At 46.6% G+C, this 20146-nt stretch overlaps 1 protein-coding gene across 1 annotated transcript; it reads left to right on the top strand.

Moving 5' to 3' along the window:
• Positions 1 to 87: 87 nt before the first annotated feature.
• LOC309517807 (Golgi-associated RAB2 interactor protein 4-like) lies at positions 88 to 19259 on the top strand. The gene is made up of 8 exons (XM_082197371.1): positions 88 to 175; positions 2076 to 2130; positions 2899 to 3062; positions 10995 to 11194; positions 13919 to 14168; positions 15423 to 15709; positions 17661 to 17707; positions 19049 to 19259. Exons 2-8 carry the CDS (start codon positions 2076 to 2078, stop codon positions 19162 to 19164), a joined length of 1119 nt encoding a protein of 372 aa, XP_082053497.1. The 5' UTR covers positions 88 to 175; the 3' UTR covers positions 19165 to 19259.
• Positions 19260 to 20146: the final 887 nt, after the last annotated feature.

Genomic DNA, 20146 nt, shown 5'->3' with positions numbered 1-20146 from the left:
CGCTAACCCCTTCCTCTTTACCCCAGCCACCCATTAAGGCCTGGGCTAAAAAGGTCATAGAGGCAATGATGACATCACAACATTCATCCCCCAAGCCAAGGGAGGGGGAAGCACAGAGGCAGCAGCTGTGGGGAGTTAACATTGAAGACCTTATGTTACAAGCTACAAAAAGACGGTCAGTGACTCCTAGACCTAGAGATTTTTGGCGGGATTCTGGGAGAGAGGCAGGGAGGGTGATAACCAAGGCTACTACAAGCAGTTGCCTGAGATGGTCTTCTAATAAGGGAGGCTGTAAAGTCCTATGAATGGTGACTATTCCCTAGAGACAAATAAACGGCAAGGATAGGCCTTTCTCTCTGAGGCTGCATACACACCACTCATTTAAAGCACATTACTTCTTCAAAGAATCGTGGGAACTGTAGGTTACCCCTTCATAGTACATCCAAAAAACTACAGTTCCCATGATTATTGTTTTGGGTTTTTTTAGGGGGGAGGCTCATATGTTTTAAATGTATGGTGTGTACACAGTTGCAGGAGATGGGGGAAAACAGGTGCTAGGCTACTGAAATAGTCAACAGACATCCCAAGCACAAACATTTGTTCTCTTACCAGAGAGCATTTCCCAGCATGCCGTTGAGGATATTAGAACTCACTGCTTGTTACAGTTTCCCAGGGGGCCCCTTCACATGGGTGTGTATGTGTGCACTTGATTATACAATCCTTGATGAAGCAGAGCTGAACCTGCACAAACCAACTCCATTGAAAACTTCATTGCGTCTGAAGTTATGGGAGGTGGGGCAAAAGTATTTGATCATTCACATCGCCACTCGGATGCTGCACTCAGTGAGTGACAGACATGTGTATGTGTACTGTTCATAGAAAGGGGATGATCCCCTTTTGGTCATGTGATCAAAACACCTAGAACTGAGAAGCTGATGGCATTATTATCGATGCAAATTATACAATTAGCAGTACTAACAGTAGTTTATCCTGCCAGGAGCATTGCAAGATCCTTAAACAAATCAAGACACAGGCCTATGGGCCAAATTTGTGCATGCAATTTGCATATGCTCCTTTATAAGTTTAGATGCGAATTTAGGCAAAGTTTCAGAGGGAAATCTGCCCTGTAAGCAAAGTATATTTTTAAAAGGGGGTGGAGCAGAAATTCTAGAGCCTACTGGGGGGGGGGACCCAAACAATACTCCTGTATCCTGCATTTCCCCCAAAAAGCTCAAAGCAGTGTGCATCATTTCAGTCTATTTTATCAAAGGGAAACTGAGCCTGGGTGAGAATGACTGAGCTCACAATGAAATGGCAGAATTCTGGGCTTCAGGAGAAGAGGTCATATTTTTGAAAGCTCCCCATCTCCCTCATTATTAGGTTTAGGTTTATTAAATTTGTATATAGCTTCTCACTAAGAAGCCCCAAGGGATGCGGGTGGCGCTGTGGGTTAAACCACAGAGCCTAGGACTTGCCGATAAGAAGGTCAGCGGTTTGAATCCCCGCAATGGGGTGAGCTCCCATTGCTCGATCCCTGCTCCTGCCAACCTAGCAGTTCAAAAGCATGTCAAAGTGCAAGTAGATAAATAGGTACTGCTCCGGTGGAAAGGTAAATGGCATTTCCGTGCACTGCTCTGGTTCGCCAGAAGCGGCTTAGTCATGCTGGCCACATGACCCGGAAGCTGTACGCCGGCTCCCTCGGCCAATAAAGCGAGATGAGCGCCACAACCCCAGAGTCGGCCACGACTGGACCTAATGGTCCCTTTACCTTTTTAAGAAGTTCCAAAGCAGGCTATAAGCCAGTAAAAAAAGAAAAATACAATGATAACAATCCCAAATCATTAATTGCTGCCCAGAAAAATGAAAATGCAAAACCATCACAAGGTTGGAGCCAGGCATGTCTCCTTGGGGGAGCATTCCATAAACAAGGGAGGGGGGATGCTACTACAACTGAGTCTTCAACCTCATGTACTTAGTATTTGTATAGTGCTGTTCAAAGCACATGAATTTCCTCATTGTAATCCTTATAACGCCCCTGTGTGATAAAGAAGTAGTATTATTTCCCTATACTGCAGATGAAGGGACTCTGGAAGAAACAAAGCGAGAGAATGGCTTTCCTAAGGCCTCCTGGTGAGTTCATAGAATCATATAATTGTAGAATTGGAAGGGATCAAATAGGGAAATTCATTATTGGTAGCTCAGTCTCTTAGCCATTACTCTACACCTGCATTTACAGAATGCAGGGGGTGTTTTTAGCAGGCTGGATCATAGATAGCAGCTCCCCCTGTCATCTGCAGTAGTACATTCCAGAAATCAACCAGCTCTTTCTGGGAAAGCTGGAGATGGGCTCTCTGGCAGAAATAGAACTTAGTTATTTTTTATGACCTTCAGGAATTATAGTGCCATATGTTCCTCAGGAATTAAAAAAGAAATCTGGGCACTTATGGAATCAGTGGTCAAAATCAGTGCAGTTTTGAAAGGTTCCGCCTGCCATCCTGATTCAAAATGGTGTCCAGTTGTACCCAAACACTCTCCCAGATTGAGTTCAATAGTGGGTAAGATTGCTGGTGGCTTTCCCTCACTCTCCCAACCCCATTTTTTTTCCTGAGCCAAGCATGTGAAACTGAAATCTAAGTTCCTCACCCTCTCCATTTTATCCTCACAGCCCAAACCATGAGGTAGGCCAGGCTGTGACTGGCCCCGGTCACCCAGTGAGCTTCATGGCTGAGTGGAGATTTGAACCCTGGTCTCGCAGGTCCCCACTCCAGTCCCTTAACCACTACACCACACTGGCTCACAGTTGTCTCGCCTGCTGGTCATTGGCCTACCTAGCATGTCTAACTCACAGAGGTTCTTCCTCCCTGTTTCTCCCCCAACTGCACGCCGTTGTGGGTTCAGGACGAGGGAAGACGCTGAGATCCCAGCTGCCCAGCGTCTCAGCGGGAGGCGACTACGGCAAAGGACTTTTCAACAGGGAGATGGGACCATTGCAGAGCCAGCTTAGTCAAGGGGAATACGCCTTACTCAGGCTTGCTCCCATGTTGGAAAGTGACTTTGTGCAGGTAACTTGCAGCAAGATCAAATAACCCTTCTGGTTGCCAGGTGAATTTTGTTCTCGTCACCCTTTCCCCAAGGGCACCTCTTCCCTAGAAAGCGGGCAGAGGGAAGAAATAGCTGGGGCTGGCCCTACTATTGCCAAGTGAGAGGCCTGGGTCAGTTGAAGGATACGAGGCGGCAAGAAGCAGTGGTGGGGCATAGGAGGGTGGCAGAGAATAAGAGTTTGGATTTGATATCCCGCTTTATCACTACCTGAAGGAGTCTCAAAGTGGCTAACATTCTCCTTTCCCTTCCTCCCCCACAACAAACACTCTGTGAGGGGAGTGGGGCTGAGAGACTTCAAAGAAGTGTGACTAGCCCAAAGTCACCCAGCAGCTGCATGTGGAGGAGCAGGGAATCGAACCCGGTTCACCAGATTACGAGTCTACTGCTCTTAACCACTACACCACGCTGGCTCTCAATAGAAGTTTCCGGCAAATTCTGAAGATGCACCTCTTCATCCCGGCCTTTGAACTGGGCTGGCCTGAGACATTTTGCTGCTGTAGGCAAAAGGCCCCAACACCACCCCCTCTCCATTGCTGCCATCTCCACCCCACAACACCCACCGCACCCCACAGATCCAGGTCCCCACCCTGTTCCTGCCCCGGCACTGCTGCCAGCCCCATCACCACACCTGTGGCTGTGCTGGCTACGGCCACAACACAGCAGCAGTATAAAGACAGGGGAGGGGGGAGTCTCAGATCCACTGCCTGAATCAAGTGTCTTTGCTTCCGCCCTTGCCTCTGACCCCTGCAATGTATGTTTTAAGACCCACCCTACACTTGCGGTTGTAATCTGGGTAACACTGTTTTTAAAGTTGCATTTTAAATTGTCGCAAGCCTCCCTCACAGGGAGGGTGAAGGACAGGTAATAAACCAACCAGCATTATTATTATTATTATTATTATTATTATTATTATTATTATTATTATTATTACCATATTGGCCTGAATATAAGCCTCACTTTTCCCCCAAATTCCCACCATGAAAAGTTAAAGTGCGGCTTATATTCGCGACCTTACAGTATGCAGCCAGGAGCACGGGGCAAACAACGCCAGCACTGTGGCAAAGTGGCGCCCACCCTGTGCGTAGTCCCCTGTCCTCTCCCCCAAGACCAGGAAGGGAGAAAATGAGGAAGGAAAAAGGCTGCCGGCAATACAGCGCAGCCCCCCCCCCCAGTATGCAGCCAGGAGCAGCGAGGAATGGAGAGGCTTATTTTCGGGTGTTTTATGTTTTTTCTTCTCCCCCCCTCCAATTTTCAAGGTGTGGCTTATATTTGGATGCAGCTTATATAAGGGCCAATACAGTATTAGGGTTGGCAAAATAAGCACAAGCTTAAGGAAACAAGGGAAGGGGGTTGCCACAGAGATTTTCCATGGCTGGATTTTTAACATGAATGGTCACAGATTGCTCAGCTGAGCATTCATTTTCTCAATTGAAGCTTATTAAAAAATCCCAGCAGAACCACTATGCGACAAGGCTGGCCAGCTAGCCTTATCTCTACTGAGTATAGAAGCAGATGAGTTATGTGAGATTAGTTTTGAGGAGCCGATCAAAGAATTTGCAATTAGGAAAAAGTAGGAGGAAAAAAAATCAAATATAGATAAAGTGGAAGTATACATACATATTAAAAAAATCATTTTCCATCTCACTGTAGGGTTTTTTTCCATTTTGAAAAATATTTTTAAATTTTATTTATACTTTGAGTTGGATATATATGGGGGCACTAAAATCTTTTAAGTGCTTAGGGCTCTAAAGGTCCTAATCTGGCTCTGATTATTATTATTATTCAGTGTTAAATTGCTTGTCTGTTTGGCTTCTGTATGTGGAAAGGGGCTTGCGTGCGCCATTTTGCCCTTCAGGCCTGCCCTGGAAGTGTGTGAGGTGTTTCTCTGCCCAGAATTGTAGCAGATGCAGCCATATCTTGAGCGCTGAGATTAAAAAGGACAGGAAGAACCGAAGCTGCTTCATTTCCTTCCTGGCAGGCTGCTCCTAAAAGCACAGGGACAGAGCAAGTTAAAAGAAGAGGAAGAAGATGGCTACTCTAGGCCCGCCCCCCTTCCCATCTCTCCTGATGACTTAATCTCTCAGGTAATAGGGGAGGGGATGAAGCTCCGTGGTGAAGCACATGCTTGGCATGCAGAAGGTGCCAGGTTCAGCCCCTGACAGGGACGGCTGAGAGAGACCCTTGTCTTTAGCCCTGGAGAGCTTCTGCCAGTCCCAGTAGACCATACTGACCAAGACGGACCAATGGTCTGACTCATTATAAGGCAGCTTCTCATCTTCCAAGGGAGAAATTCTGGGGCTCAAGGCTGCGTGAAATGGTTGTTCTTTATTAGGCATTTATCATTTAGCAAGTGTTATCAGCCCTTCCTTATCCTCTAAGGCTGCACCTTTAAAAGCAACAGAAGCAGCAGCAGCAGCTCCTGTGCCTTTAATAGCTGCTGGGCAGGCAGAACCTGAATGGATGAAGTCTCTCTCTCATTGTTGCCTCTCTAGGCTTCACTGGTTGAATTTCTGCCTTTGCATGGAGAACTGACAGGAAAATAAATAGGCTTGCCCAATGACCAGTTTTTAAAATGTAAGCAAACATCTAGGACAACTTCTGAGCTTTTAGCACAGGCGTGACTTTAAGAAAATGGCCAGGGAATCTTTTTAAGACTTGGAGATGGTAAGCATGATTACCTATTGTAGGGTAATCGACTGTTAAACATAGTTTACAAGAGGTTTGAAAGTTGGCAGTCTTAACAATGATGTAAACAAAATCTGCTCCTTCTCCCTTATGGGGTACCCAAGAGCCCATACAGTGGTACCTCGGGTTACAGACACTTCAGGTTACAGATGCTTCAGGTTACAGACTCTGCTAACCCAGAAATAGTACCTCACGTTAAGAACTTTGCTTCAGGATGAGAACAGAAAATGTGCTGCGGTGGCAGCGGGAGGCCCCATTAGTTAAAGTGGTACCTCAGGTTAAGAACAGTTTCAGGTTAAGAACGGACCTCCAGAACGAATTAAGTTCTTAACCAGAGGTACCACTGTATAGAGTCCTTAAGTGGGTTCCCTATCGGTAGGAGAAAATAACAGAGGGCAACCAGAGAATATTGAGAAGCAAAGCAGCTAGTAAGTCTGATCTTTCTTGAACTGTTGCAACAGGGTCCTCACTCACCACATGCAGGAGGGAGGGGGAACCCAGAACAAAGGTGTGCAAGCTCTTATACAGTGGTACCTCGGGTTACAGCCGCTTCAGGTTACAGACTCCACTAACCCAGAAATAGTACCTTGGGTTAAGAACTTTGCTTCAGGATGAGAACAGAAATTGCGCCGTGGTGGCATGGCAGCAGCAGCGGGAGGCCCCATTAGCTAAAGTGATTCCTCGGGTTAAGAACAGTTTCAGGTTAAGAACGGACCTCCAAAACGAATTAAGTTCTTAACCCGAGCTTTTGAAACTGCCACCCTGTAGCCCAAGACCACCCCCCAGTACATCATACATATTTCACGGAAGGGGTGGTCTACAGCAGAGGAGCTGATACTACAGGTGCTCAAATGACTCTTAAATCCTAGGGATGGTTCCTAGTCTGACATCCTTCCCATGCAAACCATTGTTCCTCTTTTATTCCTGCCTTTACCTTCTGCTGTTCCTGAATGACAAACCACTAGAATTTAGGTGGAGAACCCACAGCCTGCAAAGGCTGATGCCCATTGGTACCAATAGGTTGGAAGGCAGGGAGACCAACAGTAGGTGGTGCTAATGAGCCAGAACCAATGAGAGGCTGAATCAACTAATTATATAATTATATATTTGCCCCTCTTCCACCTTTCCACAAGTAGCGGCACAAGTAGTGGACTATGCTTCCTCAGTGCAGCCCCTAATCCCACCCTCCTGCTTCCTGGTGCTGCCAGCATCCCTGCTGAACAACACAACCAGGATGTGAAGGATGGTGTGTGTGTGATATACAGAGGACCAGACATTCTCTGGGGTGGCCCCCAAGCTATGAAACTCCCACCCCACAGCTCTAGAAGTCATATCCCTATCGCACTTGCCTGCAGACGCACATTCACAAACACCAAGGCAACATCGAGCGCACTGTCTCCCACTTCACACTTTGCATTTGATGCAATTCATTTTGAACTGTGGCTCAAAAAAGGAATGAGGATGCCTGTTTTGAACAACAAAACACAGCCATTTATCACAAACAGCAATTATGAGATGTTTTCCCCTTAGTGCAACGTCTTTGTGATTTTAATATTAAATCATACGATAGGACTTAGATCCAGGCTATGACAAAGTCGGTTCTTCCTGGATACAAAATGCTACTGCTTGCCCCCAGTGCCACACACAAAACCACCTGTCAGCTTGCCGCTGAATGAGTTTGACTGTAATTTCTTCTGCAATTAACACGGCCAGATCCACGGGAGATTAAATGTTCTTGTTTGTTTGTTTAAGGGACACTGCTTTGATCAGTTTACTAACAAGCCCTGCTTTAGAAGCTAGTGTAGAACCAGCTGTTGCAGAGTTATTGAATATAGCTGGGTTTCAAATGAAAAAGAAAAACCATTGCAAAGTTGAGAGCTGTGGCAATACCTCAGGTACTTTCTGTGTGGGAATATGGCAGCTGCAAATTTATAGATACAAAGCTGCTTTGGGGGCTCCGGCCTTCATTCCCTATAGCCCTTCTTGGGTGCTGAGACTGGTGGAGGGGGCCCTATTAGTAGTTCTGTTGCTTGGGTTGGGGAGAGAGAGGCAGCTTGGGAGAAGATATTCTCTGCGGCCCCAAATTGTGGAACTCCCTCCCCACAGAGGTCAGACCCTCAAACTATCCTTATTTTCCAAGGGAAATAGGTTCAAAAATCTTCAAACCTAGCAGCTTGAAAGCACACCACTACAAGTAGATAAATAGGTACCGCTGCGGCGGGAAGGTAAATGGCGTTTCCGTGCGCTCTGGTTTCTGTCACGGTGTCCCGTTGCACCAGAAGCGGTTTAGTCATGCTGGTCACATGACACAGAAAGCTGTCTGTGGACAAACGCCGGCTCCCTCGACCTGAAAGCAAGATGAGCGCCGCAACCCCATAGTCGCCTTTGACTGGACTTAACTGTCCAGTGATCCTATACCTTTTACCTTATTTTCCAGGGGCAGTCCTGGATTTACAGAAGCTGTCCTGGTTTCTGATTTGATCCCAGAATATTCCACTTTTCCTTGGGACGTTCCTATTTTCATCAGAGAAATGTTGGAGGGTATGGAGTTACCCGACCCCCGAGCCACCTGAAGGCATAGGGTATAGGGAATCTTTGTGATGCTTAATGTTTTAGTATGCTTTCATATATGTTAGAAGTCGCCCAGAATGGCTGGGGCAACCCAGTCAGATGGGCAGGGTATAAATAGTAAAATTATCATGATGGAATAGGATGTCTCTATTTTCATCAGAGAAATGTGTGTGAAAGGTGCGTCACCGTCATTATATACAGCTAAGGACGTGCCTTTTTACCTCAGCTTTTGATACTTGAGGCGTCAAAATAAGACCCAACTTATTTTTATGGTTGCTAGTTGTTTTGAATTGTTTCTATATTGTGTTTTTATGCCGTAACTTGCCCTGGGAGCTTAGGGCGAAGGGCAGGTAATCAATCAATCAAATAATAGTCCAAATCGGACCACTGGTCCACCCGCGTAGTTATTATTTATAGTAACTAGCAGCAGCTCTCTGAGGTATCAGACAGGGAGCCTTTCTCAGGCCTATGTGGAAATGCCAAGGATTGAACCTGGGACCTTCTGTATGCCAATCAGGTGCTCTACCCACTCAGCGACAGCCGTCCTCCTCCTCCAAGTGTGTCCCTGCTTTCATTTGTGAAATGTAGGGTGGCACGTTACTCACATCCCTTAAATTATCTTCCCCGTTCTTGCGGAGATGTAAAAGCAGTTAACTGGCAGTCATTATAGGCCCTTATTATCCTATGCAGCAATTTCAGACTTCAGAGCGAGTGCCTGACAGGCAGGACAAGAGTAATTTGTGTTATGTTTCTGCAAAACAGCTTAGATTTCCTTATTCTGATTCTTCTTCTTTTTAAGCATATCAGCTTCGGCTTGTTGCATTCAGAAGCTCCCCTCTCTTTCTCAAGCACATTTAATTAATTAATTAAATTGAAGGCAGGACTCACTGAAATTTGTCCCGATCCTCCTTGTGGAAAGAGAGCTTCCAAATTAAGACCACTCCATATGTTGTTAAGCAGGTGGAGACTTTAATTGAAAACCTGCCTACAAGAGAAGCCTAAATAGGTTTGAGAATGCAGCACTCTTTGGTTTCCTCTGTAGGAAAGACATATCAACTTTGCCTCCAACAATTTCAGCAACCATGACTCCTTATTAACTAATGACAAACTTTCCCTTAATTGCTCATGTAAAAGTCTCTCCGTTGTGATCATATATTGAGATAATATTCCATAATCCTTTTCTTATTATCCATTGGTCCACACCCAGTTCTGTATCTTCAGTTTCCACTTCATGTTGCATTTGCTATATTCTTCCAGACTTATTTAGTATTGATTCTTCCACTTGTGTTTCTTCCATTCTTTTTCCAAAAAATAAATAAATGAAAAATTGCTTTTATCCCCTGGGATCATTCCAAGTCATAGGTAGAACTCTTTCTCTCTCAATTCCATTGATGTCAGATTATCCAGATAACTCCGCATCTCTCCATTTATAACTTTATTTTTGTTTTCCAAAATCTTTGCTTTATCATTTGGTTGCTTCATTTCTCCATTCACTTGTATAGTGGGTTCTTCCATTTCATCAGTTGCTCCTTCTAGTTTTGCCATGGTTTCATCTCTCAGTCCTGCCAGTTCTTCGTTGTCTAGAGCCTCTATATCATTTCTGATCCCTTTTCCCATTTCATTCATGCCTGGCTTTATTTCATTCCTCATTTCATCCGTCTCCGATCTGTAAGATTTTATTTGTTCAGCAAATATCTGCTGAAGAATGGCAATAGTAAGCAGTGTGTCCAAAGCTGTTTTTCTTTCCTCTATCGCTTTTTTAATGGAGCTTGCCATACTGAATGTTAAGGTTACTTAAAACATAAATGACACACAATCGATCTGACATCTTCCACCCCCCAGAAATTAATGGTGAAGCTATGCAGGAATCTCAGCTAAAGCATCTGTGACAGATGGCCATCCGACCACTGCTTAAAAACCTCCAGTGAAGGCGACTCCACCCGCTCTCATGGGAGTCTTATTTGTCAATACAGTTCTTCCTGATGTTTAGGCGGAATCTCCTTTTTTGTAACTTGAATTCATTGGTTTAAATCCTACTCTCCAGAGCAGGAGAAAACAAGCTTGCTCCATCTTCCATCCTTAAGATATGTGAAGATGACTATCATATCTCCTCTCATTTTCCTCTTTTCCAGGCTAAACATACTCAACTCCCTCAACCATTCCTCATAAAGTTTGTAATATGGGAGAAGCACCAACTTGCTTAAAAGAGGTCAACTTCACTGGGCATAATTGCCAGTCTCTTGGTCATATCTGAAGCAATCCTTTGGATCCCAGCCATAAGCTAGACTTCTTAAAACACTGGTGGCCACCAAAGATTCAGTTAATCGATGGTGGTTTCCACACAGTATTTAAACAAGAAGAACCCAGAACAACTGGGGTGTGGCTGCTTAGGCTGAGCAGCTTTCATAAAGTTTGAGTTGGCCTGTCAGAAAACTGAGGAAACAAAACATTCCAGGAATTTACTTTTATGCTCTGTTGATGCCAACAGCATTCTGAGTGGCACAGTGAGGTCTCAGGCACTGCCCTTCTTGAGATGGTCTTATGAAAGACTTATGATGTGATACACCATCAGTGCCTGCTCATTCTGTTGAATGAGGCCCTGTATATCTGCCACTGCCCTTTCCTGTTCTCTGCAGATTAACAAACGAGGAGAGGTGATTGACGTGCACAACCAAGTCCAGACCGTGACTGTCGGGGTTGCTTGCACCTCCTCCAGCATGACGGTCCCCAACGTTCTGCTTCTGGCTCGCCCCACCTACCCTCCCGAAGAGACGCCCCAGAAGTTTAAAACCTTGCTCCGCCAGTCTTCCTCGTCGCTAGGATTAGAGCTCACCAGGTAAGCCCAGCTCCCAGCTCCATACAGAAAATCCTGCCGATGCTGCAATGCCTTTCAAGGCTTCGTAATGTAAGACAGGCCACCATTTTTAATGGATGGAGATGCTGCAACTTGAACAGGGCAAGCTCATAGGTGAAGTGTTCATGGTATCTCTAGGCTGTAAAAAAAAGCTTCACCTGTTCATTTCTGCCTGTTACGCCACAGCTTTTCCTGGACTGAAGACTCTCGCAATCCTTTTTTTAAAAGGTTGGCAATCTTACAAGGGTGAGTTTGGGGTAGGGGTGGACAGGATAGGGTTGTAGAACCCAAATGACCACACTATGACTTCTGAATTTTGTTTTAACTGTTTTTAATCCTGAACTTTAAATTGTTGTCAGGTGCCCTGGGACCTGCTGGGTTTTCCACCTGTATTTTTCCATGTATAAGATGCCCCCATGTATAAGAGTCCCCCATGTATTTTGGGGGACTCCAATTTAAGAAAGTGAGGGAAGATGGCACAGAGTTGTTTTTTTTGGGGGGGATGCCAAAAATCACTCACCCGCACGCATTGCAAAATCTGCCTCTTGTCTGTCACCTCGCCATCAGAAGCTGCCAATCGCCCACCCAATTGCCGCAGTGTCAGCCAATCAACACCAGCTATTGACGCAGCAACCAGTAACACACCCAATAGCCACTGACAGCCGCGGAAGGAACCTATGCACTATCCATGTATAAGGCAACCCCCACTTTTCAGCATAATTTTAAAATAAAAAAACCTAGTCCTATACAGTGGTACTTCAGGCTACATACACTTCAGGTTACATACGCTTCAGGTTACAGACTCTGCTAACCCAGAAATAGTACCTCAGGTTAAGAACTTTGCTTCAGGATGAGAACAGAAATTGTGCTCCGGTGGTGCTTCAGGTTAAGAACAGTTTCAGGTTAAGAACGGAACGAATTAAGTTCTTAACCCGAAGTACACAGAAAAGTACAGTACTCATTATGATGGTGGTGTCCTTTATCATGGCTCATGGCTCAGCCATCTCTTAATGAGATTTGTGGGTTTGAGCCCCACATTGGGCAAAAGATTGTTGCATTGCAGGGGGTTGGACTAGATCATGGGGAGGCAAACTAAGGCCCAGGGGCCGGATCCAGCCCAATCACCTTCTAAATCCGGACAGTCCGGGAATCAGCATGTTTTTACATGAGTAGAATGTGTCCTTTTATTTAAAATGCATCTCTGGGTTATTTGTGGGGCATAGGAATTTGTTCTTTTTTTTCTTCTTCCCCAAAATATAGTCTGGCCCCCCACAAGGTCTGAGGGACAGTGGACTGGCCCCTGCTGAAAAAGTTTGCTGACCCCTGGGCTAGATGCCCCTCATGGTCCCGTCCCACTCTCTGATTCTGTGTACTGCAGCAAAGTTGTCAGGCTCATCTTTTGGACAGGGAAACTTGTCCTAGGTGATTAGGTGATGCTTGGAGAAGTTGTGTTATCCTTATCCATCCCCCCTCCAGTCAAAGGTAGCAAATATGCTATGTGTGAGTGGAGAACAAGACAAGCATTTTGGGCGACAGACTGAAATTTTGAATGAGGCAGAATGGGGTGAGGGAAAGAGAATTGAGCTGAAAACTTTAGGAGCACTTTGGGGTGCTAACTGCTTTGCTGGAGGACAGTTTTGGCTGTCTGTTCCTCCTCCACCTATGCTCAACCTGTACATTTATAATAATAAAAAATGCAACAAGTGACCTCCTTCCAAAGGAAACTGAACCCAGGTAAGCATTGCATCTCTGGAACATCCTCGCTGCTTGGAGAAGTGGGGTGAATAGCACTGATTTAATTTAACAGCTCCCATTTAATACTCAGATTCAAAGGCAGGCAAGGACCCCGGGCAGACAGGCAGCTATTGGCAGGTAGGAGACTAGTAGCTTTGGCACCGCTGACAGCTTCCGTGACTGAGCGTGGCTTCGATTCAGCTCTGCTTCCTGTCCTATTTGGATTCCTCAGTCCCCAAGTCCACAGCAAACTGCCATGCTGAGTTAGACCATTAGTCTGTCTAGCCCAGGACTGTCTACACGGATTGGCAGAGGCTCTCTGTTTCCCACCCCTCTTGGCCAACTTTTCCTGGAAGGGTTTGCAATCCTTCTTGGTGGGCTGGCTACTAACAATGAATGCTGATTAATGAGCAACCAAGGTCATCTAGGAATGGAAGGTGGCAGGTGGAGCTGTGCCTCTGTGTGTGTGTGTGTGTTGTCAGTTTTGTATGGTAAAGGGAGGAAAAACAGAGGCAATTTTGTATTGTTACAAGCACCTGCTTTGAATGTGCACCGTGACCATTTCTGGAGGGTTTTGTATCATTTGCTAGGTGTTTACTCAGTGGTCTTGATGGTTGTTGGCTACCGGCTACTCGACAAGCCTCACCTGCTTGAAAGGGATTGCAGAGAGCAGCCTGACAGTGTAGAAATATTTGTTGGTTTTTAAAATAGATGAAGAACCCTGGACCTATTTGTCTAGAATTTGGCGGGATTTATCCATCCAGGCTATGCTTGCAAAGTTCATCCAGTTCTGCCAAACAGAGAACAAGAGAGAGGCTAAAACCATTTCTTCATTTTCCTCACTAATAGTGAACTGGGAGGCACAAAAACTTTTCTGAAGCTGTTTGGACCAAATCGGGGCTGTTTTTGTACTTGCTGAATCAGCGCCCAAACTGAATCATGCCCCTAATTCTTCCTTTCCACTGCCTACAGGCTTATCCCTCTTCATTTTGTCAAGATCTCGCTCCACAACGCAGAGAAGAAGCAGCTGCGATTCAAGCTGGCGAGCGGCCGCACCTTCTACTTGCAGCTCTGCCCCCAGCCTGGCACGAAAGAGGATGTCTTCAAACTGTGGGTCAAGGTGGTCAACATGCTGCGGCCACCCTCGGACCAAGGGCCCCTATTGCACAGCAAGAGCGAAGACCCTGGGGGGTCTGGGGAGGCCATGACCGATAGGGCACAGGTGTGCAACTCCTTCTGTTTATATAGTGTAATCGCTATACAAGACACTTTGCAGGGCAACAAGAGCACAGGAAACGGGTCTATCTAGCTTAGTATTGCCTACACTGACTGGCAGCAGCTATCCAGGATTCCTGAGAGGGGTTTCTCCCAGGCCTCCAGGAAGATGCCACAGATCAAACCTGGAACCATCTTCAGATGCTCTACTACTCGGCTACAGCCCTTCCCCATGTCTCCATGCCCCCTTGCTTAAGGTTACCAGATTTTTTCCAATGAATCCGGGGACACTACTAAATAGATGAATTTTGCCAGGGGACTGATTTGTAAATCTGGGGACTGTCCCTGGAAAACGGGGACATCTGGTAACCTTACCCTTGCTGTATTCTGCCTTCTTCATGCACCCCTTGCTGCCCCATACCAATATCTCCGATGCTGCAGGAAGCTCATGGGAGAGGTCTGGGGTGGGAAAAACAGGGAGAAGCAGTAAGAAGACACTCAGAACTGATTTGATTCCCCTCCCACCTCTTAGCAACACAATTCGATCCTTGGATGCTTTAAGCTGGTTGGACATCCGTTGGAGAGAAGGCAGAGAGAGAGAGAGAGAGAGAGAGAGAGAGAGAGAGGGAGAGGGAGAGAGAGGAGTTATCTTTTAATTTACAAACAGCTTGGTACATGCACTCACATATCACGAAGAACACGAAGCAGCCCCCAAATCAGGTTGCTTCTCTTACAGCTCTTGCAGGAGTCTGTTAAATCAGATTTGTATGAACATTTCTGCTTTTTTAAAGAAAGAGCAAACGGCAGATTGATTCCGTAAGCTGGGTGGAGGGGATGGTTGGTGGAAAGGGACACACACACAAAGCGCGCGCGCGCACACACACACACCTGGGATATTTTCTGTGCTGCTCCTCCCGTTGGTGTAGATGGCAAGTGATGGAATAGCCATAGGTATGGTGAGGGAAGAGACAGGAGTGTGTGGGCCCTCATGTGCCAATTGCGCACACAGAAATGTTGCATCTGAACCTTGCTTCCAAGACTACAGCCCACTCCAGACCCTGGTAGTGTGGTGTACTGGTCAGAGTGTTGGACTAGCACCTGGGAGACCTGGGTTCCAGTCCCAAAGCCACGAAGCTCGCTGGGTTCCCTTGAGCCAGCCACTGGTTCTCAGCCGAACCTACCAGGCAGGGTTATTGTGAAAATAAGGGTTAGAATTATTTGGTGGTGCGTTCAACAGTCCTGATCCATCTCTCTGCTCCAGAGCCTGGGATCCTTAAACCAAGAAGAAACCGTGAGCATCCGTAGTATCTATTCACCCGCTGAAGTTCGCAGCCCTGCCCAAGAGGACGTCAGGAGCAGGCGCAGCCTGGTTTTCTCAATGGGGAGCCAGCCCAGCTCCAGAGCCCCCAGCCCTTCTCCATTTGAAAGCGAAGGAAGGACAACAGAGTTTGAGGACCTGGGGGTGCCAGAGCCATTGGAGCGTCCGCCCAGCACCAGGAGTCAGGGCAGTCAGCCCGAGAGGACTGAGAGGAGCCCTAGGATGAGCAGGTACTGGGTTAGGGCTTGTTTGGGAGAGGGGAGGAGTGTTAAGGGAGCTGAAATCTGCAGCACTCCAGCTCAAACTCAATGTTTTGAAAAGCAGGAGAGAGAGAGCAAGCAACTACTGGGAGGCAGTGGGGTGTAGTGGTCAGAGCAACAGACCAGGACAGTGGGAGACCTGGCTTCAAATCCCCACTTGACCGTGAAGCTGATTTGAGTGCCCTGGGGCCAGGCACCATACAGAGGCTGCGTACATAGCAGACACTGAAAGCGCATTTTCCTAGGCACGCATGCGCACCCCCTGGGAATGGCAACTTACCTCTCACAGAGCTACAATTCCCAGCACCCCTCACAAACTACAGCTCCCAGGGTTCTTTGAGGGAAAGCCACATGCTTTAAATGTATGCTGTTTGTACGCAGCCATAAAGTTGCTGAAAAGATTGCAGGGGATACCACAGAGAGCCACCACCATCACTTGGTAGTCAACCAAACCCTTTAGGAACCTGGAAGATGCAAGTCATTTCAGCCTGTAAACGGGGAAGGGTGGCACCTGTAAGCCTCTGAGATGTTGTTGGACTAGGAATGATTGGGGATTAAAAAGGTAAAGGGACCCCTGACCATTAGGTCCAGTTGTGGCTGACTCTGGGGTTGCGGCGCTCATCTCGCTTTATTGGTCGAGGGAGCCGGCGTACAGCTTCCGGGTCATGTGGCCTGCATGACTAAGCAGCTTCTGGCGAACCAGAGCAGCACATGGAAACGCCATTTACCTTCCAGCCAGGGTGGTACCTATTTATCTACTTGCACTTTGAAGTGCTTTCGAATTGCTAGGTCGGCAGGAGCTGGGACTGAGCAATGGGAGCTCACCTCGTCATTGGTATTTGAAGCGCCAACCTTCTGATCGTCAAGTCCTAGGCTCTGTGGTTTAACCCACAGCGCCACCCTACGATTGGGGATTAGCAAACCAGTATCTATTGGTTATTTAATCAAACAGTGAAATGTATTTTATTGCTTATTGCTTATTTTTATTTTCATTATTATTATTTCTTTATCCCAACCTTCCACATACAGATCTCAGGGTGTTTTAACACCTAAAACGCAACTTTTAGAACAGAATTACTATTCAGTATTGGATTTGACAAACAGCGTTATAGCTCTGCAATTTGGAAAACAGATTTCAGAGTTGGGTTGTTTGTTTTGTGGCCCCCTGAAAGCTGAGTTGCAACCACCCCAAATTGAAACACATCAAATGTTCAAACTGATTTTCGGACTTAGGGTTCATCTGGACTTCCTTTTGTGCCATGCTTTCCAGGCCCAGGCCTGCACTTTAAAGCTCCCTGTCCAAGCAGTTGTTATCACGGCGCTTTCATGGAATCATAGAATCATAGAGTTGGAAGGGACCCTGAGGATCATCTAATCCAACCCCCTGCAATGAAGGAATCTGCAGCTGAACCAAACCTGCAACTTTGGTGTTATCAGCACCAGGCATGCTCTCACCAACTGAGCTATCCAGGCCCTGAGAACCCACACTTTAATGCTGAATTGGAGCAAATGGCAACTGGCAGAAAACCTGATTGCCATTTGCTCCAACTCAGTGGTAAAATGTGGTTTTTCCTGGGGAAAGGGATAGGGCGGAAGAACACCCGTTTCCATCACAGAGCTTTAGAGCTTGGATCTGTGCCTGGAAACATGGTGTGAAAGGAAGTCTGGACAACCTTTAGGTAGGTTTCACCTCCAGTATACATATGTTATTGGTTGTGGGCGTGCATCTAGTGGGTTAAGAAACCAGGAGACCAGAGGGGGCGGGTATTGAAGGCAAGCCTGCTTGCATCCTAAAAAATAAGGTTGCAAGGTAACTAAATTTTCCCAGGGATCCAAAGCTGGGAAAATTTCCCATGGTGGCCATAGGGAATTATTAGATGTCATTGGATGGAGTGGTCTTGACGGGCTGTTCTCATTTCAGGAAATCCAGTAAGAGCAGAAGTAGCAGAAGGAAGTCTCCCCGGAGAAGTAAGAGATGCTAAATGTTCTGACAGTTCTGCCCTTTGGTGGCTCCTATCAATCACCTTCCTACTCTAGCTGATAACCAGCCCTGCTTAGGTTCTGAACTGGTCTCTTTAGGATGGCCACTTCTTGCATTGCCAAAAATGAGGCTAAAACAGGCCACAGTTTTGTCATTATGGTTGCTTAAAGAGAAATGCATCGCGCCATAGTGTGACCAGTGCCCCTGGTTCAGGCAGCTGCCCAGGTGTCCACTGCTGATGGGCAACATCAAGTCTCTGTTCTTAGGCTTCTTCTTTAAGCCAGGCCAGGGCCATGCAGCCCTTCAAAGGCCATTATAAAGCCTCACAGTGAAGGCTGATCCTTTAGGCTAAATGTTCAGTCTGTCTTCAGTGACTGTTTGCCTTCTTACTTACAACTAGTTTCCTATCCACTTCCTCCTCCTTAATTTCAGTGCTGTCCTTATAGACATCAGCAGGGATAAAGATGGAGGCAAAACCAGAATTAGTTGGCTCTGCCCATCATTGACTCTAGCTCCCCCTACTGTTGGCCTCCTGCCTTATGCCCTACCTGTTGGTGACAAGGGGGGGGGAATAGGTATAAAAGGAGAATTCAATGGCTGCCTAGATCTCGGCTTGGGGCAATTATTATTTGGTGGGAGAACCCCAGCAGAGATTTAAAATCACAAAATATGCAGCTAGGAAAATGTGGAAATATAGACTGTTGAACCTTTAATATATGCCCTTGTGAGTTACAAAATAGTCTCCTCTTCCCCCAGCATAGAAAAAGACTACATTAAAATGGTTTACTTACAAACTCTCTGAAGGTCAGATTCATGTGCTCTTCCACACAGCATACAGAAAATGTTGCAAAGGCAGGAAAGCCTGGCTTAGTTACAGAAGCCAAGTGGTATAGGAAAACAAGAATGGCTTGTTAAAGCCATGTGGTCTGAGCTTGGAGCAACCAGCTCAGACCTTCTCACATGCTGAGGATGTTGGTGGCCCCCAACTCCTGACTTCTCTACCCACTAGGCCATGCTGGCTTGAGATGATGGGTGCTGGACACCAACATCATCTGGAAGGCTGCAAGCTTCCCATCCCTGGATTAGGCCTACACTATCCCTCCTCTCCATCACAGAACTACAATTCCCATATTTCTCTAAGAGGAGGAAATGGCTATTAACCCAGTTTAAGTTAATGGGTCTCTCTTTTTCAACTCAGGCTCCTAACCCTGCCTGCCTGATCTTTCCATCTCTCCCACTTCCTTGTTTGCCTGCACGCTGTGTCCATGAGCAGGCCCTGGTGCTCCAGGGAGTCATGTGTCTACTTCCTTTTCCTGTTTCCTCCGCAGGTTCAAGCCGGAGGCCCAGCAAGATTATCTCCCTCATCAGATCCTGCTCCTGGGGGAGGCGGAAGAGGAGCAAGAGCCGAGATGCCAGGTCCCGGGGCAAAGGAAAGAAACGCTGAGCGGAGAGAAAGGAGAACCCAAATTCCGGAGCCTCTTGGCCACTTCAACATTACTAAAGAGACTGGTTATAATAAAAACAAAGAACACCAAAAAAGCGCAAAGCATTGTGGGTATGAGGGAAATGAGAAGCAAGGGTCAAAGTTAAGGGGGTGCAGGGCACACTGAACAGCAAAGACAGTTCCATTTTCTGACACTGTGTCGCTGCTCTGCACCTGCAGCACCCGCCAAATGGTAGGGCCGGCCTAGCTTAAGAAACTTCCAGACAAGGCCAGAAGCGGACTGAGGGAGCAAAAGCTCTGTACAGGACTAAATTGTTTCCTTCTTGGACGTGCTGTCCTTTCTGTTGAACCCCAAGATGAAAATCCCTCCACTGGTAATCAATAAGGCCTCACACCTTTGGATTGGCCTGTTCCAATGCGGCTAGAGGCAATTATTACCGGATCCCCTCCATTTCTCCACTTGGGGCCACCTTCATTAAAATTCTCAGGGGAGTGCCAGGAACATTAACTTTCGACTGCCTCCGTTTGCCAAGGTCACCTGATGGATTTTGCCACTTTCTGCCATGGGGTCCGCTAATTAACTCAGGCAGAATGGAGAGGGGCTTGTGACCCCTGGCAAGCCATGAAATTATCACTCTGACGAGATTGGGCTTGAAAAAGCAAAGTGGGTGTGTGAATAGGCACTAGAATTGAGTCTTTGCAACCACAAGCACCGAGGGTGTGCTATACCAAGAGGCAGGTAGGTATGCTGGGAAACTGCACTGAAATGAATTTTGAGGTAGAAATTGCCTCTGAAACGCCCTTATTTGCCCTTCCTAAAGCACGTTTCAAGGTACAAATGTTTTTTTGGGGGCCCCCCCTTTACATAAAGGAAGATAATTACAAATCGCCTTTCAACTTTTTTTTTTACCCGGCCAAATAACAAAACTCAACAGGTGGACTTCTCACCTAACAGCCCTCCTCACATAACAATTAGGATCTC

This window comes from Podarcis vaucheri (assembly GCF_965113315.1).
Source record: "Podarcis vaucheri genome assembly, chromosome: 13".
Taxonomy (NCBI): Eukaryota; Metazoa; Chordata; class Lepidosauria; order Squamata; family Lacertidae; genus Podarcis; species Podarcis vaucheri.
Note: the sequence above shows the minus strand (reverse complement) of the source record. Positions and strands in the feature narration are given on the sequence as shown.

What these genes read in the sequence shown, in the direction of transcription:
- LOC309517807 (XM_082197371.1), top strand. Translation starts at nt 2,076, where the DNA reads ATGAAGGGACTCTGGAAGAAACAAAGCGAGAGAATGGCTTTCCTAAGG. An exon ending in GGCTTTCCTAAGGCCTCCTG is followed by an intron (nt 2,131 to 2,898) that starts GTGAGTTCATAG and finishes TTGTGGGTTCAG; the next exon opens with GACGAGGGAAGACGCTGAGA. An exon ending in CCATGACCGATAGGGCACAG is followed by an intron (nt 14,169 to 15,422) that starts GTGTGCAACTCC and finishes TCTCTGCTCCAG; the next exon opens with AGCCTGGGATCCTTAAACCA.